The 24,184-nt window shown below is 46.6% G+C and overlaps 1 protein-coding gene and 1 long non-coding RNA gene across 5 annotated transcripts in view; one reads left to right on the forward strand and one right to left on the reverse strand.

Moving 5' to 3' along the window:
- LIN52 (lin-52 DREAM MuvB core complex component) overlaps positions 1–24,184 on the reverse strand; it is a 132,641-nt gene that overhangs the window by 18,030 nt on the left and 90,427 nt on the right. Inside the window, exons 6-7 of one of the 4 annotated variants that reach the window (XR_012903387.1) lie at positions 14,701–14,858; positions 90–219 (exon numbers count right to left, since the gene is read on the reverse strand). Coding sequence is in view for 1 of the 4 variants with exons in the window: in XM_075926882.1 (XP_075782997.1) it covers positions 14,839–14,858 (20 nt within the window). In the remaining 3 variants the exon portion in view is untranslated. Of the gene's footprint in view, positions 1–48; positions 220–14,671; positions 14,864–24,184 lie in introns of those variants that run through there. The other 3 variants (XR_012903388.1, XR_012903386.1, XM_075926882.1) reach the window with 3 other exon arrangements.
- Positions 13,927–21,957, forward strand: LOC112544894 (uncharacterized). The gene is made up of 3 exons (XR_003088255.2): positions 13,927–14,011; positions 17,886–17,956; positions 21,821–21,957. It is a non-coding gene; the product is annotated as an uncharacterized LOC112544894 (long non-coding RNA).

Raw genomic sequence — 24,184 nt, forward strand, 5'->3', positions numbered from 1 at the left:
CCCAAGAAAGTCCCTCTCCCTCTTGCCCCACTCTGACAAAATTCTTACCTCTAACTTCATCTTGCTGGCAGGCTTGGATTGGGGATAATTCTGTGCCCCCAACAGGTTTCACATTGTGTCACTCCATTACACTAGTGTGGCTGCCTGCAAGGCTGCCGGAGTGTACGAGCTGTCCCCTCAGGAGTAGGCATAGAAGATGTCCATAGTAATTCTGGTGCCCTGAAGGAATGAAAAAAGTAGTAAGAACATAGCAGGGATCAGGAGATAAGGTGGCTGCAGGAGATGGGCTCCCTTTGGTATTGCAACAGGGCATGCTCACAAGCACAGATGAATGAGAGGCTAATTCATTTCAGGAAAAGGAAGGAAAGTAACAAAACCAAAACAACGATTCTGTGCTCAGATCCCAAGAGCAACAGTAGTCACTGTCACGTTGCTGAATTGGAGGGAAGCAGCCAGATCGCTGCTGCACCCCTAGGTGGGGGTGTTGGCCCCAGAAATTGGTATAGGGGGGAGCCATGTGGGGTATTGAATGGGAGATTATTGTTTGTTGATCTTATGTACGCTATTTATGTGAGTGTATAATGTCTATGTGTGTAGGTAGGAATCTGTAATCTGTGTGGAAGCTGAATATTTCTGTGAATGTGGTTGAGTATTGCTATGGACAGGCTGAGTAGTGAAGCCCTGTGAAACAATGGCCCTTGATGGCCCAAAGACACACCTAAAGCAGGAGGGCGGAGACCCAAGAGCTGCCAGCAGAGAGAGGCTGAGGACCAGGTGACCGGCTGAGACCAGAAGAGGCCAGGAAGGAGGTATAAAGAGGCCATGTGGTCGAGGCCATTTTGGTTCTCAGCTCAGCACTTCATCCCAGAGGCAGCACTGCAGGGATTGAAGAGCCCGGAAGACCTGTGAACCCATCCTGATCGTAGGATGTGCAATGAGAACTTTTAAACCAGCAGCTGTAACATCTCTGCTAGAGCCTGCATCGAGAACTGGGAGATTCGGTGCATGTAACGTACTGTACTTTAATAACCTTACTCTCATGCTTTTCTTTCCTGTAATAATAAACCTTTAGATATAGATTCTAAAGGATTGGCCCAGCGTGATTTGTGGGTAAGGTCCAGAGGGTAAATTGACCAGGGATCTGTGGCTGGTTTCTTGGAACCGGACAGAACTTGTTCGGGGTAGGTGGGATTGGGTGCTAGGACTCCCCACCTGTGTATGAGGCCCGGGGCCATCTGGGGCACGGATATTGCTGGGGTGCCAGAGGGGTTTTGCTCGGGAGGCTTCAGGCAGGTTGCTGAAGCGCTCTGTGGGACTGGTTTGTGGCCTGTGTGGAGAGGTCACCAGTCGGGGGCTGTAAGTAGCCCCGGATTCGAGCAGTTCGCCCTGAGCGGACGCCCTCAGCTGTGCCCAGACACGGCCCGGTCCATCACAGTCACAAAAAAGTACAGTACATCTCTGGGGGTCAAGTCTTCGTTCTCTCCTCTGCTGTCAATGGGGATAGCCTTGAAAACAGAATTGAGAAATCTGTGATAAAAATAATGTATGGATGGGCTTCATTCTTCAGTGTACAAACAAACAGTCTGAGCCCCCCACTCCCATTATAATATATCATGTTCCAGGACTGTAAGCTCGAGATAGGAGCAATAAGAACGGCCATACTGGCTCAGACTAATGGTCTGTCTAACCCAGTATCCTTTGACAGTGTCTGCTTCAAAGAGAATGAACAGAACAGAGAAAGTTATTGACTGATCCATCTCGTCATCCAGTCCCTGCTTCTAATTCAGAGATATCTAGCTATTGGTGGACCTATCCTCCAGAAACTTATCTAATTCCTTTTTGAACCCAGTTATATTTCTGGCCTTCACATTCCTGACTACGAGTTTCACAATTTGACTATGCATTGTGTGAAGAAATACTTTATATTTTTAAATCTGCTGACTAGTAATTTCATTTGGTGACCACTTGTTCACTTGTGACATAAAGGGGCAGATAATACTTCCTTATTCACTTCCTCCACACCTTTCATGATTTTATACATCTGTATCATATCCCCCCTCAATCACCTCTTTTCCAAGCTGAACTGTCCCCAAGTCCTTTTAATCTCCTCATATGGAAACTGTCCCATGCTCTTAGTAATTTTTGTTACCCGTCTCTATATTTTTACTAATTCTAATGTATCATTTGAAGATGGGAAAACCTGAACAGCACACGGTATCCAGGTTTGAGTGTACCATTGATTTATATAGTAGCAATATGATATTTGCTGTCTTATTATCTATCCATTTCCTGAGGTCTCCTAACATTCTGTTTGCTTTTTTGACTTCTGGTGCACATTGAGGAGCTGTTTTCAGAGAACTATTCACAGTGACTCCAAGCTCTCCCTTTTGAGTGGTAACAACTAAGTTAAACCCTATCGTTTTGTACGTATAGTTGAGATTATATTTTCTGATGCGTTGCTTTGCATTTAACAACATTGAATTGCGTCTGCCATTTTCCTGCCCAACTGCCTAGTTGGGCGAGATCCTTTTGTGACTCTTTGCAGACTGCTCTGGACTTAATGATCTTGACTCATTTTGTATCATCTCCAAACTGTGGAACCTCACTTTTCACCCGCTTTTTCCTAGATCATTTGTGACTATGTTGAACAGGGCCAGTCCCAATACAGAACCCTGCTATTTACTTCTTTCTACTGCAAAACCTGACTATTCATTTCTACTCTTTGTTTCCAGTCTAACAACCTGTTACTGACCCAGGCGAGGACCTTCCTTCTTATGCCGGAACTGCTTAGTTTGCTTAAGAACCTTTGGTGAGGGACCCTGTCAAAGGCTTTCAGAAAATCTGAGTACACTGTATCCACTGGATCACCCTTGTCCACATGCTTGTTGACCACCTCAAAGAATTCTAACAGATTGGCGAGACACAATTTTCCCTCACAAAAGGCTGTGTTGGCTCTTCTTCAACACACATAAATCGATATGCCTAATAATTCTGGTCTATACTACAGTTTCAACTAATTTATCTGGCACTGAAGTTAGGCTTACCACCTATCATTGCCAGGATCACTTCTGGAACCTTTTTTAAAAATTGGCATTGCATTAGCTATCCTCCAGTTATCAGATATAGAAGCTGATTTAAGCAATAGGTTACCCATCTCAGTAGTTCTTCAGTTTCATACATGACTTTCTTCAGAACTCTTGGATCAATACCATCTGAGCCTACAGACTTCTTCTTGGTTAATTCAGGGTACACCTATACTGCATGCTTATTTAGAAATAAGCTATTTCGGAATAGAAACTCCAAATGATCAATAAGCATGTGGACAAAGGTGATCCAGTGGATACAATGTACTCAGATTTTCTGAAATAGAGTGTCCACACTGATTGGAGCCCCCATAGCATTTAAAACTCCCTGGAAGCACTTGAGGCAGCATCAAGACAGCAGTCACTTGCTGTAGCTGCTTCCTGAGGCTATCTGAGGCTTGTGCTTAAAGGGACCCCCCCTGTACAGTCATATCTCAGGCTCCTCTCCTTTGCCTACCTCCATGGCTCTTAGACCCCTTGCCACACCTCCTGATGCAGCTACTGCAAGCTGCCCTTGTGGCTATGCAGTACCAAGATCCCCAGCTCATTGTGGGACACACTACTCATGCAGCAAGATGGCTCCTGCCCTTCCCTGAATACTGTGCAGCACAGCTTCTGGCAACTGGACACCAGTTCCGACTGGTGGGACTGGCTCGTCATGGAACAGTGGGATGACCAGCAGTGGCTCCAGAATTTCCGAATGTGGAAGAACACCTTCCTGGAGCTGTGTGATTGGCTCACTCCTGCCCTCAGGCGACAGGACACCCACATGCGACTTGCCATCCCCCTTCAGAAGTGGGTCAACATGGCTATTTGAAAGCTCACGACACCAGACAGCTACCACTCCATCGGGAACCAGTTTGGCATGGGGAGATTGACCATCAGGGCTGTGGTCATGCAGGTATAGCACTCTTGTGCTAATGTCCCAGAAGGGTGGTGAACTGCTGGATGGGGTTCCTTAGGGAAGGGGGGAGTGGTAAAGGCTCCTTCCCTGGAAGTTTTTAGTATTGACTTCACAAAGCCCTGTTGGGGGATGGGGTAAGTAGGGGGTTGGTTCTGGTGTGTCTGGGGTGATGGTGCGTGGACTCGGGGACCTCCCAAGGGTGCTGGCAACCCTGTGATTCTCTGTTTGTCTCCTCTTACAGGTGGTGAGGGCTATCAACACTGTCCTGCTGCACCGGCTTATCCTCCTGGGCGACATGGACCCCATTACCACCGGCTTTGCTGTCGTGGGCTTCCCCAACTGTGGGAGGGCTATTGATGGCACCCATATCCCCATCCGGGCCCCCAACCACCGAGCCTCTGAATATATCAACCACAAGAGGTACTTTTCAATTGTGCTGGGGGCCCTTATGGACCACCAAGGCTGGTTTACAAACATCATCGGGTGGTAGAGGAAGGCACATGACGCCCGCATCTTCCGCAACTCCAGCCTCTTCCAGAAGCTGCCCATGGGCACTTTTCCCCAACCACACCATCAGGGTCAGGGAAGTGGATATGCCCATGTGCATCGTGGGGGACACTGCTTACCCTTTGTTCCCCTGGTTTATGAAGCCCTACACAGGACACCTGGACTAAAGCAAGGAACGTTTCAATGCCAGACTCAGCGGGGCCTGCGTGGTTGTGGAGGGAGCTTTCAGCCATCTGAAAGGGAGGTTCTGCTGCCTCCTCACCTGCCTGGACCTCAGTGAGTGGAACATTCCCCAAGTGGTGGTGGCCTGTTGTGTCCTCCACAATACATGCAAGAAGAAGGAAGAGACATTCCTGACAGGGTGGGGGGCAGAGGCTAAGCAGGTTGCCAGAGCCTTTGAACAGCTGTGCATGGCTGCCATCGAGTAAGCCCAGCAGGGGGCTGTGCGCATCTGAGAAGCCCTGAGGGAGAGTTTCACACAAGGACCTCTGGGCCTCCCCACTAGGGGCCTGTGCATTGCTTCTCTGTGCCTTTCCTCCCACACCCCTCTCCTTCCTTCCTTCCTTCCTTCCTTCCTTCCTTCCCCTGTTGATACAATAAAGCAGACCTTTTGTTTTGAAACAAGAAACTCTATTTTGGTGTTTAATTGGGGGTAACTTTAATTGAGGAAAGAACCTGGGAGGGGGCGGAAGGGCAAAGACCGAGAAGGAGGTGGAGGCAAGGTGAGGTTCAGGGATGGGGCTGGGAGTGGCACCTGCTTCAGATAGTCCCACTGACTCATGTATGGGGCCCTTGGCAGCCATGGGGGGAGACTCTAGGGGGAGAAGCTGGAGGGGCGAGAGTGGCAGTTGGAGCAGCCACAGTCCATAACAGTGGTGTAAGCCACACACATGGTCTGGGTCTGCTGCAAGAGCTCCTGCCAAGTGATGTGGTGCAGCTCCATGTCCACCTCCAGAAACCACTGCAGGGCATGCAGGCAGGCGATGTGCTCCTGCTGTAGATCTTCTTGGGGTTGCCTTTGCCTGTGGGTCACATGGGGTCTGGAGACTGGTGCAGAAGGTGGGGGTCGCACCTCAATCACAGCTGGTCCAGCTGAGGAGAAGAGTAGGAAGGGCATCATCCTAGGAGACAGGATGCTGGAAACCCAGCCCTCATCTCTGAGCTGTCAAGGAAAGGTCTCGGTTCTGACAATGGCTATGTGCTTCCAGTAAGGCCATCTGTGGCCTAGAGAGCGGGCCTGTATTGCAGGGGCATGAACGTCCCAGGTCAAGCACATCCCCACATCCCAGGGACAAGCTTGCATGGGAAGGTGCCGGTCAGGCCAGGAGCCTGCAGGCGGAAGAGGGATGATAAGGTGGCTCCATGCCACACACATGCCAGGTCCGGCAGTACTGGTGTCCCACAGGGAGAGGACTTGTACCCCTGTCTGCTGGAGGAGCAGGGGAGGGCATTTGGGGAGGGCTGTGTGAGCAGCAGACACCACTTGCCGGGGAGGGTGCTCTTGGGATCCCTGCCACTTTCTCCCCATTACCTCCCAGCAGGTTTCTCATCTCACCACGCTGGCCTGGGAGTTCATGGTGCCCCAGGAGTGTTGGCATGCCCATGTGCTGTGTGCGGCACTGCTGAGTGTGCGTCTGTGACCCCATTCTCGCTAGTGGTGGCTTGTAGTGGGAAGGTGTTCCTCCACGGGGTTGGAATCATACAATCATAGAACACTAGAACTGGAAGGGACCTTGGGAGATCATTGAGTCCAGTCCTCTGCCCTCATGGGAGGACCCAGTACCATCTGCCATTCCTGATAGATGTCTATCTAACCTGCTCTTGAATATTTCCAGAGATGGAGATTCCATAACCTGCCTAAGCAATTTATTCCAGTGTTTGACCACCCTGACAGGAAGTTTTTCCTAATGTCCAACCTAAACCTCCCTTGCTGCAGTTTAAGTCCATTGCTTCTTGTCCTATCCTCAGAGGCCAAGGAGAACAATTTTTCTCCCTGTGACACCTTTTTAGATACCTAAAAACCACTATCGTGTCCCCTCTCAGTCTTCTCCTTTCCAAACTAAACAAGCCCAATTCTTTCAGTCTGCCTTCATAGGTCTCTAGGCCTTTAATCATTCTTGTTGCTCTTCTCTGAACCTTCTTCAATTTCTCCCCATCTTTCTTGAAATGTGGTGCCCAGAACTGGACACAATACTCCAACTGAGGCCTAATCAGTGCAGAGTAGAGCAGAAGAATAACTTCTCATGTCTTGCTCACGACATTCCTGTTAATGCAGCCCAGAATCATGTTTACTCTTTTTGCAATAGCATCACACTGTGTGTTGACTCATATTTAGCTTGTGGTCCACTATGGCCCCTCAATCCCTCTCTGCAGTACTCCTCCCTAGACATTCGCTTCCCAGTCTGTATGTGAGAGATTGATTGTTCCTTCCTAAGTGGCAGGCCTCTCCAGAAGCCCTGTGAGCAGGAGTGCGAGGTTCCTGAGTGGCTGCCTCAATGCGGCTGTTTGCTCTGGACTGGCGCTCCATGTACAGCCATGTGCACAGGCTGCTGTGCGATTCCCAGGCCGAGAAAGCTGGGCGAGGCGTGGCAAGGGGCTACACACTCCTCCACCCCCATGCCTATGTGTATCCAGGGAAAGTAGTGCAACTCACTTGATGGGCCTTCCCCAGCCTCATCCAAGCTCTGGGTAACATCCTGGGATGGGGGTACTAACTCCAGGGACAGAGTGAGGTCCTGGCTAGTGGGCATGGTGTGGGTGCTGGCCACTTCCTCCTCCTCCTCCACAGCCATGCCCTCCTGGAGGCTGACAACAGGTGTCTCCAGGCTGGAGTCGATGATGAGGGGAGTGGAGACGAGGCAACCTGCCCCCCATCAGGATGCCATCCAGCAGGTTTTAAAAGCAGGAGGGTGCTGCTCCTGACCAGGAACTCCTTTCCTTGGCCTTGGCATAAGCCTGTCGGAGCTCCTTGATCTTCATTCTGACCTGGTCCAGAGTGTGGCTGTGCCCCCTCGGGACCAGGCTGTCGGCCATGCTGCCATAGACGTTGACATTATGCCATCTGACGCAGAGATCCAGCACATTGAACTGCTCCCCCCAGATCTCAATGAGATCCAGCATCTCTGGGTAAGTCCATAAAGGTGCCCTCCTCTTTCAGCCCTGGGCAGGGGCTTGGGAGCTGGCTGCAGCTGGGCTGGCAGCTATGGAGGCTTTGGATGGCATGCTAGGGTATACCATTGCAAACGTAGGGCAGAACAGGGTGCTGCAGTGTGGCACAGGAATAGCAGGGCCTGCTGTGTGCCTCAAGCTCTTTCCCCTGTGGCTGCAGCTTTAAGAGCTGTCAGGGAAGGCAAACTACAGAGTTCTGATGAGTGTGGACAGAGTAGCCAGCAGGGCACCTCTGGGAAGCCCTGGAGGCCACTTATTTTGAAATAACTCCCGCTGCCCTATCTCGACACACCCTATTTCAAAATAGTTAGTCATATTCCTCGTAAAATGAGGGTTACAGAAGTTGGAATAAGATCCCCGTTATTTCAATATTATTTCAAAATAATGCATTTACTGTGATGATGTAGGTTTCATAGTTCTCTTTGCATTTTCCTCAAGATTTGTGTTTATGGCAAGTTTGAACAGGGGAGCTGTCCCCAAGCATACAGAAAGATGGGTCCACCAGGGATAGGACCACCAGAGTCCCTCTCTGGAGAGGAATTTCCATTGGAGCAGGGGATAGAAGCTGTTGTGAAAAAAAAAGGACTGTGTGCCTTTAAGAAGTGCCTGCCTGTCCTGGTGTCTGTAGTGCTTACTTTGTTATTTCAAAATAACGCTAGTTATTCTGAAATAACGCTGCTGTGCAGACATGCCCTTAGTTCCAAAACCACCTGCACTGACACCTCAATCTGAGACAGTGCTTCAGATTTGCCACCTGAAAAGTACGGCTCCAATATGGGAATCTCTCTCGCATCCTCTGCAGTGAAGACCTATGCAAAGAATTAATTTACCTTCTCCACAAAAACTTCTCTTCTAGTGCTTCTTTAGCAACCTCCATCATCCAGTGGCTCCACCAATAGTTTGGCAGGCTTCCTGCTTGTGACGTACTTAAAACAAAATTGCTGTTCGCTTTTTTGTCTTTTGTTAGTTGCACTTCAAATTCTTTTTTGGCTTGCCTAATTATATTTTTCCACTTGACTTGCCAGAGTTTATGCTCCTTTCTAGTTTCCTCACTAGAATTTGACTTTCAATTTTTAAAGGAAGTCTTTTCATCTCTAGCCACCTCTTTCACTCTGTTGTTTATCCATGGTGGTATTTCACATTGACCCTCTTACTTAAAAAAAAAATTGGGATGTACAAATAGTTTTTAGCCTCTATTATGGTGTTTTTTAAAAAAGTTTCCATGCAGCTTGCAGGCATTTCACTGCGTGGGGTATGGCACGCTGGTCCATATGCGCAGCCCAATGGAAATTCCTCTACAGAGAGGGACTCTGATGGTCCTATCCCTGGAGGACCAGTCTCTCTGTATGCTTGGGGACAACTCCCCTATTCAAACTTGCCATAAACACAAATCTTGAGGAAAATGCAAAGAGAACAATGAAACCTACATCATTTCTACAACCCTCTCATGCCTCGTCTGGAGCGGGCATAGAAGCTGTTGTGGAAAAAAAGAAGATTGTGTGCCTTTAAGAAGTGCCTGGCTGTCCTGGTGTCTGTGGTGCAGTGAGGCAGGGAATGCACTGCTGATACTAACCAAGTTTGCCAGCCATGCTTTTCTCATGGCTTCCACACAATGGCCCGTTTTTTGCCCACCTGCCGATAGTGCTTAATTAGGCGAGGAGTTGATTAATTTGAGGTAATTGACAGCTAATTATAGGCCTGAGGGCTCATTAACTTGACGTCTTGTCTCAGTGAATTGGCTGAAGGAGGTCAGGTGATGTGCAACCTCCCCCCCACCTTCCAGGCACACAATATTCCCAGCTCAGAGAGACTGTAGGAATTTACCTGGATCACAGGGAGAGAGCTAGGAGAGCAGTCTGCGGAGAATCAGCAGCTAAATACAGGAGTAGGGGAAGGAGGGCAGAACTCCTGGGATAATACTGACACCAGGAGGGGCTAAAACAGCTCTTGGTAGATACTAGAGTGATAAGCAGTGTTATAAAAGCCTACTCATAAAATGCCCCTTGCATTTTGGTCATAGAAACAGAACAGAGCTGGATCACCCATGTTGCCAGACAGTCCCAGATGGCAACATGGGTGATTCCAAAGCTGAAGGAGAGGAATTTCTGGATTCAGAGATAGACTAGAACTAAGTGGGAGAACACTGGAAAAAACACACTGTGGGAGAGGGGAACAGTGGCTTGGGGGACACAGGAATTACTTACCTGTGTGGGGTATGAGCTCCTGACGCCCTGGCTCCTGCATACAAGACTCTAGGTGTGCTGATAGCTTATGGTACTATTTAGTTATATACACACTTTACAAGATAGGTCATATCAGGAGGGCAGATGGGGATGAGGGAGGGCTGCACAGCAGCATGTAAGCTGGTCAGGATTCCCTTCACAATGACTGACTGGCTCCCAATGGCCAGAAGCTCTCACTGCCACTTTATACCACCCCCACAATCCCACCAAAATTAGCACTTCCTACAGGTTAAAAGGAAAGTACAAATAATTACTGAGCAACAGAAGAGCATAAGAACTGCCAAACAGGAAATGACCATTAGTGCATCTTGTCAAACTCATACTCATACTTAGATCTATGGGCCATATAATCCAGCAGCCTTCTGAAACAGGCCCCAAAGGTCCATCTTGACTGATATTTTAGCTTCAACTGTAGCCAATACTGGGTGCTACAAGAGGAGGCATAACATTCCCACAAGGCAAGTTATTATCCAATATATTGAGTGGTAGATTAGTCAGAAGGCCATATTGAGTGGTAGATTAGTCAGATAGGGCCAGGTCCTAGGTGCCCCAGCCAACTGTAGAGCCCTTCAAAAAATTTGCTACCAAGGGACAAAAACCCAGAACTCCAGCCATTGGGCAGGTGGGATGAAGGATGCTTTTTAGAAGCAGGCCCCAGTGCCCCCATCCATCCCTAACAGAAGCCACAGAGCAGCAACAGGGGAAGCCCCCATGACTGAGACTGCTCTCCAGCAGAAATGGTGGGAAAAGTCCCTCAGCCCTGATCTGGGTCCTCCACAGAAGCATAGGAGATTGTGGGGGAAATCCCAACACCTGAAACCCTGCTGTAGTCCTAGAATTGGAGGGGCTCTCACTTCCTGCTACCGCTTTGGGGCTGTGGCATGAGGACAGGGCTTCTCTGGTCTTGGGGCAGTGCGAAAAGGGGGCAAGATGAGAGGGACCTTGGGTGGAACAGGGATTGGCTCTGAGAAGGGGCAGAAAGGGGTGGTGTTGAGGTAAAGCTCAGAACAGGGGCAGGACTGCAGGTGGAAAGGGTGGGGAGGAGCCCTCCACTTGCTCTGGCTCAGAGCACCAGGAAACCTTAATCCACTTCTGATACTATCCTACAGGGGAACTAGAGGAAACAGTTTGAAAAACACTGAAAAAATGCTTATTTTAAAAGGACACCACCGTATTACATTTTATTAATTATACAGAATCATTTGTTTGCATCACAGAGTGAGTTTTTGCTTGATTATTGCTCGAACACAGACTTATCTAAGCAGATGCTTCTTCATAAACTCATTGGATATACATTAGAGGATGTCTTAAATGTATTGCTTTTTAACATTGTACTAGCCAATTAGCCCATCATAAGATGGGATTTTCAGGTCTCTTCTCCAAGTCAGACTTCTCTCCTGAGCCTCCGGTCTCTCGCTCCGTCTCTCTCTCTCCCCTCCTCTTCCTGCCTCCCCCCCTCTCAGCTCTCCTCTGCCTTCTGCCTCTCACTCCGTCTCTTTCTTTCTCTTCTCCCCCTCCTGCCTCTCACTCTCTCTCCGCTCTTCTCTGTCTCCATCAGGGAAGCATGAGTGGGGCGGGCAGCACCCTTTCATCTGCACGTGCCCGGGTGAGTCCAGCTCCCTGCCGGCCAATTCCTTCTCCCTGCCCTCCACCAGCCAGTTCCTCCTCCTGATTTCTTACAGCCAGCCCCACGGCCTCTGACCCTCACCCCCGCCAACCAGCTTTGCTTCCCGCCGGCCAGCCCCACGGCCTCTGACCCCCACCCCCGACCAGCTTTGCTTCCCGCCGGCCAGCCCCACGGCCTCTGACCCCCACCCCCAACCAGCTTTGCTTCCCGCTGGCCAGCTACACTGCCTCTGAACCCCCACAGTTCTGCTCCTCCCCCCCCCCCCAGCCAGCCCCACTCCTCTCCTGGCCGGTCCCTCTCCCCTCCTGCCCCAATCAAGGGTGTCCGTTTTTTTTACACCCTATCCCAGGAACGTACAAGGCCAGGGGGCGGGGCCATGTATGTCACCACCCTACCCCCCTTCCCCTCCTGCCATGGCCCTCGGCTGAGTTCTGCGCCGCTCAGCCAGGCCACTGCGGGGAAGCAAGCGGCTGTTTGGCCTCCCCCGCGGCAGCCCGGCTGAGCGTGCAGCACTCAGCCGACCACCATGGCGGAAGGGGAAGAGGGCAGGGCCATGTACATCACTGCCCCGCCCCCTTTCCCCTTCCGCCGTGGTGCTCGGCTGAGTTCTGCACCACTCGGCCAGGCCGCCGCGGAGGAACTCAGCCGAGCACCACGGCAGGAGGCAAGAGTGCCCCCCAGAGGCAAGACTGTAACACTACAGCATTACAGACTCTCAGACATTGGGCTACTATATATATGATGCCCTCTTGTTTTAATTTTTTGTGCTGAACATGATTGATTTTCTGTACAAAGGCATTGTCTTACACCCTTCTTTCATTTGATTTTTCTTCTTTTCACCCTACATACTTCCAAGCTTTGTTGTGTCTTTTGGTCAGAAAGCCAAACAATCCCCAAAGCCTCTAATAAATGTTACTACCATTCTCAGGCTCTTCCTCAATTTCCCATAGCAGAAAACTTTATCTGGGAGAACATCCAAGTCATTTTTATTATGGCATTAGAATACTTTCCTTATCACTTAGCTCCAAGTAGGATAATTTTCTCTCTATATCCACTGCTAAAATGCTGGGTAATAAGTCTTGCTAATTTCTCACCTTGACTACTATATGCCTTTCAGAGCAAGTGTGAGCAGAGGCTATATAAAAGGTTAAGTAGTAGGTGTGGCACTCCTTACTGACCAGGAGCAAGTCTAAGTCCCTTTCACCTCTCCTCTTTATCTTTTAGATACTGTTGTGGTCCCAATGACCAAAGTGCTGGAGCTTTACAAACATCAATGAATATATCTGCACAACCTCCCTGTGAGGCTAGGAAGTACTACTTCATTTTACAGATGAGCGTTGTGGCACAGGGCAGATTAAGTGATCTGCCCATGGTCACACAGGAAATCTGTGACAGAGCTAGGCAGGGCTACAGATCTGAGTCCCACTCCAGTTTCCTAGTAGGCCTCTCTTTTACTACATGGCAAGAAGAACTTGTAGACTCAAACTTTCTAATATGCAGGTCCAGGTGATAAGCCAGCTGCATTAATGAGTCAGCAAACCCATTTAACATTTTCACATCAGGGTGAACATCAGCTAATAGGGCAGAGGATGTTCCAAGCAAAAACTGCCAGCCTATTCCAGTCCCTATATGGCTTACCCACAGACTTGCCTCCATAGTAACATGAGAAATTATAGAAGGGAAATTAGTTACAAAGAAGCCCTCAAATTTGAGGGTCACCTGACTGCTTTATTTTTCTTGTTGAACCATCTGAAGGAAAAGGGGTTAATGAAAATCTTCATGTGACACAATAGTGATTGGCATCCTTAGTAGCCTAAATATCTGAGAGAGAGAAAGCAAGAAGTTTAAAAATTGTCAGAATAAAAGGCTTTTCAAAGCCATTTTTCATTGGGTGCCTTCAACTCTGGGATGAGCTTTGTGCTCTGTGCAAATGGGTTGATAATACACAGGGCATCTTACTAGTTGAGTGCTACATATGCCCCATCACCATGCTATCTGAGTGCCTCGCTGGGTGGAGCTGTGCCTCTCCCAGGAAGGAATGTCTCAAGAGAACTGCCCCCCGTCCCAAGTTCATTAGCAGAAAACATTTGCACCATTTTATATGATTAAAACCATTTGACCAAAAACCTTATATCCAAAAACAAAACTCCCCCACAACCCAATCAAGGGTTCTATCTATATGAAGGGAAGATGGATAAATCTACAATTGCATCATCTCTGTGAGTGGATTAGATTTAATATTGGAGGGGTTTACACAACGTTAAATCACATTTGATCCATTCTGTGTATCTGGCACCTAATGTTATCTTTGAGAAGGTGGACAAACGCATCTGCCAGGATTGTCACATCACAACTGAGTTATGGCATAATATAGAACAGGGAGCAGCCACTAGGAAAGATGGCCCTTCTTAGGCATCCGTGCTGTTGCAGCATGACACATTTCCACTGCCATGATTCATCCGAGTCTGAGAAATTACTGGTAATTGACTCAAAATCTGTGGGAAATCAGGAATTTTATGAACTCTGTAGCCATCTCTAGTTCCTTCCTGGTTCTCAGTCTTGATGAGGATGTTGTCTAAATTGGAAAAGACATGTAAGCCACTAACACATTGATGAAAATTCTCAGAGAAAAGAGACAAGCCTGAGCGATAGTGTGTTGTTTTACCAGCACATTCCATTGTAGCAGAAGAGTAGATACCTCCAACATGAATAATGCAAAGGAGTGTATAGATGTCAAATTCCCCTAGTAGAATCCTTTGCCAGAGGATGTTGTGAAGGTCAAGACTAACATGACTTTAAAAAAAAAAAAAAAAAAAAAAAAGGACTAGATAAGTTCATGGAGGTTAGGTCCATCAGTGGCTATTAGCCAGGAGGGGCTAGGCTGATGGCCTTAGTCACTGTTTGCCAGAAGCTGGGAATGGGTGACAGGGGGATGGATCACTTGATGTACTGTTCATTTCCTCTGGAGCATTTGGCTTTGGCTGCTCTTGAAGACAGGACACTGGGCCACACAGAGCTTTGGTCTGACCCAATATGGCCATTCTTACTTTCTTAATCACTGCTGATATTTAAACCAGACTTTCCCTTCCTGAATTTGATTTGCTTCAGATCTATAATGGCCTAACTGACTCTTGGCAATCATAAAATAGATAGAGTACATCTACCAACCTTTCATCCTTGGAGAGCAGCCCTGCTACATCCAGGAGATGATCTGGACTTTTCATAGACACAAGCTTTTCAGAGGGCTCCTAGATTTCAAGGGGCCATATACATCTTCCTTGTGGTTGACTTGATAGTTCCAAGGGTTCAGATGCTCTTCATGCCCACTGATCTGCCAGATGTAAAGTCTGTTATTGAAGGCAAAAGTTTGACAATCACATAAAGCTTGTTTTTCCAGACAGTCACAGATTTTGCCTGAACAAGAATTGTCCTGAGATGTTGCCCTGCAACATGGTTTTCTTCCTCTGGGATACCTTCCCCATAGCTTTCATCTTTTGGATAGTTTATTCTGTTGGTATTGGCAAAAGGCACACCTCATGCAATCACAAGAGAAGTACAGACTTATGAGAGAATTTTCATTTTAGCGTTTTCTCATTTCAGTCTACATCTACCTCACATTGGTCTCTGCTGAATTTGGCAGATGTGTGTAATTATTTAGCCTGACTACGCCCTGAATAATAGGCATAGCCTTCAATTCTCTCCTGTTTGCAGCTGTTGCTATGGCTAAGTGACTGATGAATTCCACAGAAGTGTCCACAAAAAACGTGTGGCCAGTGGCACCTGAGTAAGAATGTTGCTGATTTTCACTTTCACTAGGGAAAAACATGTAGAAGCCTGGAGGCCTTTTTGGAGGGTCAGTGAGTTCTTTATGGAATGATGGGAATCTTGGCATGGACTAGGACTGCCATGGTGGCTTTGGGAATCATGAAGCAAGTTGTTTTATCCTTCAGGGATTTGTAGCCTTTGCAGCACTGTCAGTTCAGGCCATCTCTCTCAGGGGGATGCTCTTTTTATCTATCCATCCCACCCTCAATACTGTGTTTAGCTGCATTGTTTTAAACTTTAAAGAGTGTTTTGCTTCAGGCTTTGCCTCCTCCCCTAGAGTGCATTAGCTGAGTACTACAATGACCCAATGAATCTCAGTTTCTAATACGTAGCTCAGAAAGAATCACTCCTCTCTCTGTATATCTGATACAACACTACAGACAGCTCTTCTCCTGACTTGGTTGCCAGGTGTCCGGTATTGAACCAGACAGTTCATATTTTCGCCTCCTGTCTGGTAAAAAAATGCAGAAAATACCAGATACCTAAAATGTCTGGTACTTTCTGATTTTTTCCCGGCCAGAAGGCAAAAATCCCGGGTGCTTACCGAGTTCCACAGGGGAGCTGTCCGGCCCCACGCAGGGAGGTAAGATGGCGGGTGGCCGCCGGCAGCCTATTAGGGCCAAAAAGCTTCACCACGCGTTTCTGAAAGGGGCCATGCTGGGTTTGTTTGGTTTTTTTGCTTATTTCTCGGGGGGAGGGGTGTGTGTGTGTGTGTGTGTGTGTGTGTGTGTTTTCTGAAACCATCTGGCAACCCCACTCCTGACCTAAGACAAAGCAGCAGGCAAAGGGGACCTGTGTGAGTGCAATGAGTGTTGGGACGTTTGGTTTTTAGGCCTGAGCCTTCTGAAATGATTCGATTTCTTCTTTCTCTTGCCTCATCCTTGTTGAGAAGGAGTAACACAGATATTCCTAATGCATCTTGCATTTAGCTCAAGATTGTCCTTGAATCTTTGGCTCCAGTATCCGTCTCTCTCCTGTGTCTGGAGAGATAATAATTAAAGCCTCTGGCTTTACTGGGAGAGGGATACAAAACATAGTATCAAACAGCACTTTATAAACTCTCTCAAACATTTCCAAGATAGCTTTTCTACAATGTGCTGAATGCAAAGAATTCATGCTGGTTAGGTGCAGGGTAAAGGTTTTATTGGTATAAATTAGGGATGTTTTTTGCCTCTCATGAAGTAGTGTAGCCAACACAAACTCATGCCAACAAACCTTTACACACTAGAATGTTTTCTCTAGATCTCACTCAAATTGCCAAATATGTAAATCAGGATATTAAAATGTGATCTTAATTGGTTGCCCTAATTTGCAAATTAACTGTCAGCAAGTTTCCAATGTGAATTTGGATGCATCTAGTTTTTAAGGCAGTAGTAGGGTTGCCAGGTGTCCAGTTTTGAACTGGACAGTGCCGTATTTGAGCTTTCTGTTCAGGAAACAAACAGAAAATATAAATGAGAAAATATAAATGTCCGGTATTTTCTAAATAAGATGTAACGTAGATTGTGATGTAATGTCAAATGTGTCCAGTATTTTTGTTGAATACCCTAGGCAGTAGCCACCAAAAATAGGCCCCTGATTACAGATGCAGAGTTTAGCTTTTCAGACGTACAAGGCACGTGTGGTTCAGCAAGTGTGGAGCCAGGGTTGTCACCGCCTCTCAAAAGGTAGGAAACAAAGCTTACTGAAGTCAATTAAAAATCTTCCATTGACTTCAAGTGACTTTGGATCAACACTCAAGAGAGGCTCTCCAAATGTTACCATCCATGTTCTCATCCAACAGTGTATAACATTCAAGCCAACTGCACAGCTGTAAGACCCAAAGGAATCCAAGAAGCTGTTATGATGGTGTGTTTTCATCACCAGCCTCTAACTTTCTAACATGGAGGCTCTTAGGCCATACGGTTTTGCTCCTCTATCCAAAATGGCCACTTTCTGGTACTGGTAACTCCCCTTCTCTTTCCTTAGGCAATATGTAGTACCTACACAAACATCTGGTTTCCCATATCCTAAAATAAACCAGCACCCCCAACCCAGTGAAAAATTAAATCTCATAACAGGGCTTACTAAGTCTTTTTAATAAATTCAGACCAGAAAAATATCCTAAGACAAGGATAAGAAACATTGGTTAAAGGTACAAAAACTTGCAGATCAACGCTAAACATGTTTTCACAATGAGCTTTCCTAAGGCACCTAAAAGGAGGAGGATAGCAGTGGCTTCTTGGGTCTAAACCAGTGTTTTAATGTATGGAAAAATATGTTGCCCAGATATTGTTAGGTGACGGACATCTCTCCCATACACCATGCAGTAAAACAACCCTTATTTTAAGCTTGGGATTTGAGAGACCTCATGGGTCAGATTTCTACAGCTTGCAGTCAACCAGAGAATGGTGTTCAAAGCCAAACATTGACATGTGATAACTTTATGTGTTAGAGTAGTCCTGTTCATTAATAATTGCTTATTTTAAGGTAAACAGACCTTATATAAAAATTATAAATGGATTTCATCTTGAACTTTCTCTATCAAGCTTTAGATTTCGGATCCAAGATAAGTTGTCTCAACTGTAGCTCAGTTCCAAAACAGGAAAGCAACAGGAAGGTAACTGTACATTCACACCTGATTGTCTAAAGCAGTGGTCACCAACCAGTAGATCGGAATCTACAGGTAGACCTTGGAGTCTCTGACAGGGGATCCTGACTGGTTTGGTTGGGAAGCCATCAAGTGCTGGCACTTCAGTTGCCCTTCCACCCTGTCATGCTGCTCCTGCCCTCTGTCTTGGAGCTGCCCCTTGGGAGCCTCCTACTTTCTGTGCAGGGTGTGGGAGGGAGAAGAGGGGGGCATTGATGTCCAGGTGTCCTTCCTCCCCCTATTCCTGTACCCCATATCCACACAGAGAGAAGGGGATGGAGGGAGATAGACAATGCAAATCTGTCACTCTCACAACCTGTGTGTCTCTCTGTCATTCTCACAAACACACATTGTCCTTCCCTCTCATCTCCTGATGAGATGGGGGGTTGTTACTACTTTACTGCTTGCAAAGTGGGATAATTTTTGGTTTTTGATTTGTCTGTGCATTTCATAACTTTCATTTCTCTCTTATGCTTACATTTAATTCTTTGAGTAGTGAGTTCTAAATTGCCTAACCTGTTATATCTGGAGTAATTATCCCTTTGGTTGTTGTTGCTGGAAGTGTCTGGCATATCCCTGCAACCCCTGAGAAAGTCAGAGCAGGGGATCTCTACATGCTGTCCTTGCCTGGGGACACCACTCCTGCAGTTCCCATTGATCAGTAATGGAGAACCATGGCTAGTGGAAGCTGTGGGGTGAGGGCCTGTAGATGAGGGGCAGCACATGGAGCCACTGCTGTACATGCCAGCTGCTTTCAGGGATGGTGCAGAGCCAGGGTAGCAGCAGGTCTGTCTTAACTCTGCTTCTCCATCCCTGGGGCAGCTGGCTGGCCGCTCCCAGGGTGGGCTGGCAGGACTCAAGCCCCCAACCCTGCACTCCCCCCTGACAAATGCAATAATCCCTAGTCTACTACAAAGCCCACCCCATCTCCCACAGGTCCCTTTATCCTGCTTTCAGAATGTGGGAGCCAGGTTCATCCTTGGGGCAGCTGGTGTTGGCTACCCAGCCACTGCCTGAATGGGCAAGGATCCAATCCCAGAGTTCACTGGAGATCCCACTCTGCCTCCCTACCTCCAGTGGGTCCCTTATGCTGCCTTCCTAATGCAGGAGCCAGCTCCATCTCTGGGCCAGTCTGGGTTGGCTGTCCAGCTGCTCCCAAGGTGGGTGGGACTTGAATACGCCACCTTGCACATGCCCTAACCCCTACTTCACTCCACTCCACTCCACTCCAGAACCCAACCCACCTCCTTACATTCAGCAGATCCCTTATCACGTGTTGGCCGTCTGACTGCTACCAGGGTGAGCATGGGAGGAGGACTGAAGTCCCCAACCCTGTGCTCCCCAGACAAATCATAGAATCATAGAATAATAGGACTGGAAGGGACCTCGAGAGGTCATCGAGTCCAGCCCCCCGCCCTCAAGGCAGGATCAAGCTCCGTCTACACCATCCCTGACAGATGTCTATCTAACCTGTTCTTAAATATCTCCAGAGAGGGAGATTCCACCACCTCCCTTGGCAATTTATTCCAATATTTGACCACCCTGACAGTTAGGAATTTTTTCCTAATGTCCAATCTAAACCTCCCCTGCTGCACTTTAAGCCCATTACTCCTTGTCCTGTCCTCAGAAACCAAGAGGAACAAATTTTCGCCTTCCTCCTTGTGACACCCTTTTAGATATTTGAAAACCGCTATCATGTCCCCCCTTAATCTTCTTTTTTCCAAACTAAACAAGCCCAGTTCATGAAGCCTGGCTTCATAGGTCATGTTCTCTAGACCTTTAATCATTCTTGTCGCTCTTCTCTGTACCCTTTCCAATTTCTCCACATCTTTCTTGAAATGTGGCGCCCAGAACTGGACACAGTACTCCAGCTGAGGCCTAACTAGTGCAGAGTAGAGCGGCAGAATGACTTCACGAGTTTTGCTTACAACACACCTGTTGATACAACCTAGAATCATATTTGCTTTTTTTGCAACAGCATCACACTGTTGACTCATATTCAACTTGTGGTCCACTATGACCCCTAGATCCCTTTCCGCCATGCTCCTTCCTAGAGAGTCGCTTCCCATCTTGTATGTATGGAACTGATTGTTCCTTCCTAAGTGGAGCACTTTGCATTTCTCTTTATTAAACCTCATCCTGTTTACCTCTGACCATTTCTCTAACTTGCTAAGGTCATTTTGAATTATGTCCCTATCCTCCAAAGAAGTCGCAACCCCACCCAGTTTGGTATCATCTGCAAACTTAATAAGAGTACTCTCTATCCCAATATCTACATCATTGATGAAGATATTGAATAGTATGGGTCCCAAAACAGACCCTTGAGGAACTCCACTTGTTATCCCTTTCCAGCAGGATTTAGAACCGTTAACAACAACTCTCTGACTACGGTTATCCAGCCAATTATGCACCCACCTTATCGTGGCCCAATCTAAGTTATATTTGCCTAGTTTATCAATAAGAATATCATGCGAGACCGTATCAAATGCCTTACTAAAGTCTAGGTATATGACATCCACCGCTTCTCCCTTATCCACAAGGCTCGTTATCTTATCAAAGAAAGCTATCAGATTAGTTTGGCATGACTTGTTCTTCACAAACCCATGCTGGCTATTCCCTATCACTTTATTACTTTCCAAGTGTTTGCATACGATTTCCTTAATTACCTGCTCCATTATCTTCCCTGGGACAGACGTTAAACTGACCGGTCTATAATTTCCTGGGTTGTTCTTATTCCCCTTTTTATAGATGGGCACAATATTTGCCCTTTTCCAGTCTTCTGGAATCTCCCCTGTCTGCCATGATTTTTCAAAGATCATAGCTAAAGGCTCAGATACCTCCTCTATCAGCTCCTTGAGTATCCTGGGATGCATTTCATCAGGACCTGGTGACTTGCTGACATCTAACTTTCCTAAGTGATTTTTAACTTGTTCTTTGTGTATCCTATCTTCTAAACTTACCCTCTCTCTGCTTGTATTCACTACGTTAGGCACACCTCCAGACTTCTCGGTGAAGACCGAAACAAAGAAGTCATTGAGCATCTCCGCCATTTCCAAGTTCCCTGTTACTGCTTCTCCCTCCTCACTAAGCAGTGGGCCTACCCTGTCCTTGGTCTTCCTCTTGCTTTTAATGTATTTATAAAAGGTCTTCTTGTTTCCCTTTATGCCTGTAGCTAGTTTGATCTCATTTTGTGCCTTTGCCTTTCTAATCTTGCCCCTGCATTCCCGTGTTGTTTGCCTATATTCATCCTTTGTTAGTTGTCCTAGTTTCCATTTTTTATTTTTTATATGACTCCTTTTTTATTTTGAGATCGTGCAAGATCTCCTTGTTAAGCCAAGCTGGTCTTTTGCCATATTTTCTATCTTTCCTACACAGCGGAATGCCACATTCCCCAGTCCACTCAAGAACTCACAGCACCTCCCTACCTTCAGTTGGGTCCCTTGTTTGTAGTTGGCTGTCTGGTCACTCAGAGTGGATAGAAGGGAGGCAAGATTTGAACTTCCCACCCTGGGCTCCAGAAGCTGATGCCCTAGCCCTAAGTTCACAGGAGATCCACCCCAGCCCCCTACCTTCAGAGCATCCCCTCCTACACTCCGAATGCTTTGGCCCAAGACCAGAGCCTACAACCCAACCCCCTACCCTACCCTGGTGAAAGTGAATGAGATTCAGGGAGGAAGGAGGATAGAGTGAGCGGGGTGAAACCTCAGAGAAGAAATGGAGCTTGACAGGGCCACAGAGAATAGGGGGGGGGGGGGGAACCGGGCAAGGGTATTTTGGTTTGAGGTAGATCTTACAGTGCACTTAAATTGAAAAAGTGATCTTGTGGTCAAAAAGGTTGGAGACCACTGGTCTAAAGGCTTTGGAGTGAGATGGTACAAGACAGAGCAAGGAAAAGTCAAACACTAAGGATCAAAACAAAGGCCCAGAAGCCTTGCCTTTGGGGTCATCAAGCCATCTGAAGAAAAACTGACATTCCAGTCAACAAGATTGAGGGGCTTGGAGAGAGGAAGTCATGACATCAAGAAATAGGCTGTTCCAAGCCTTTTACCAGTCTTTCCCAGCATCCAAAGAACGCCTGCTAGTGAGAAATGCTGTGCCAACAGAACATCACTGCTTGCTTCCTTAAATTAAATTCCAGCTCCTGCTGGCCGGAGACTTGCAAAGGCTACAAGAGCTGAAAATTTCACCAACTCTCTCTCCCCCATTATTAAACATCCCATTTTCCCTATTTCTAATGGCTTGTTTTGATTGGCCAGGAGAAAGTCCAGTCTTTTTATTTTCTTTATTTGAGGGTGTGGAAGTGAAAGCATAGCTGTGGGCTCTCAAAGCCCACCCTGAAGAGGTGCTAAAAAGAAAAGGTTTAAAGAACCTTAAAAATCTCATGGAAGTGTTCGTTAAAATGTGTTCTGCATGTAAAAATCCTCAAGTAAATAATTCTTAAACTTCTGCTTACTGAGACTGTTCTGTTAAGATACCATATAAAAATTGGGACTCTTTGAAGGGAGTTTTATAATTGGTCTGAAGCTGAGATTCAGACATTCAATAATAATTTGGTTTCAGTTTTAAAATACTTAATCACTCAAATGATAGACTTGATTGAATTTGGTCAAATTCTCTACCAAATGGACTCCCTTTCTTAGACTCTTTAGAATTTTTACAAGGATTGATCATTTTGCTATCAATCTGATGATTTAACTCTAATCCAATAGTAAGGCCAAATGGATTTGTTGATTTGAGTCTGATTTATAATGTTTTAATCTTCACTTAGTTTAATATTAAATAGCTTACACTGGTGATACATGGGCCTCATTTTCAGAAATGCTGTGCACCCAAATTGAAGTCTACGAGAGCTACAAATGCTGAGCACCTCTGAGAATCAGGCCCAACATGAGTGGATAGACCATGCAAGCTCCTCTAAAAGCCAAAAAGTTTGGGGGGGTGGTAGGGGGAAACAAACTCCAGAACAGAGGAATTTTCACTGGCCTTAATATTACATTTTTATATAGCTAAAATTTTCCACTAGGGCAAATACTATTTCAGCTCCATTGATAGCAGCAAACATGCAGACAAGGTGCCGGCTTTTGGTAGTGTTTTCATCACCCTGGCATGTAGTCATGCTCTGAGCAAATTAGATGAGACAATAACTGGAGAATTGGAAGCTGCCTGGAGCCCTGTCTATTCTAGGGTTCCCACCACTGCTACCTGAAATGGAATTGAAACAGTAGGGAGTTGATCCCCACCCAAAAATAACCCACCCATGCTGCAAGGAGCAATCACTGAGAGTGCACTGATTTGGTGGGCTTTAAATATAGCAAGACTAATATCTTTATGAGGTTTGCCCAGGAAAAAATATAATAAAAACAAATCAAATGCATCAATTTAAAATTGGTGCAATTATTTTCTGATTTATTCCCTTATTTCGTTTCTTTAGCTCTATTTTTTCCTTCTATGTCCACTTCACTCTATCCCTTTCCTTTCAAAACCAGCATCTCTTTTCCTCTCATTCTTTCCTTCATGTTGTCCCCATCTTCTGGTCCATCCCTTGCTTTCTTCCACATTGCATTGCTTCATCATCAGCTCTCTCAGTCCCCTTTGCTTCCAACTTTTTCTGCTTCCCTTGTTCCCATCTGTGTCTCATTCTGTTGCCATGGTCCTGTCCCACCCTAGGACTCTCGCTAATTAATATACTAATACTTATGCTTATACTGAACTAATAAACATAAATTAGTCACATTATTCTTGAGGTAAGTAAATATTTTACTGGATCAAATTCAGCCCTTTCGAATGCAGCTGGAACTCTTACTACAGTGAATGGGAAAAGTTACACTTAACTCTTAAGGGTGTTGAGAATGTTAATACAATAATATTTTCTGTGTAGGTTCACAGGACCTGGCCCGCTACCATCATTGCACCAGGAAGGTTAAGAATCTAAACCCACTATAGTTAAGACACTTTAAAATGTTTAAAAGACTAACATCCCCTGACTTGTGCCACATAGGGATAGAGCAGGTATGAAATCCTACAAAGACAGAAAGGTAGCACTGTACTTTATGCCTACTTTGCACAGGTATAATTGCACCATGTGCAAGCAGGTTCCCCACACATTGAGAGTACAGGCAGTCCCCGGGTTACATGGATCCGACTTACATCGGATCCCTACTTACAAACGGGGTGAGGCAACCCCGCACTAGCTGCTTC

This window comes from Pelodiscus sinensis, chromosome 4 (genome assembly GCF_049634645.1).
Source record: "Pelodiscus sinensis isolate JC-2024 chromosome 4, ASM4963464v1, whole genome shotgun sequence".
NCBI lineage: Eukaryota > Metazoa > Chordata > Testudines > Trionychidae > Pelodiscus > Pelodiscus sinensis.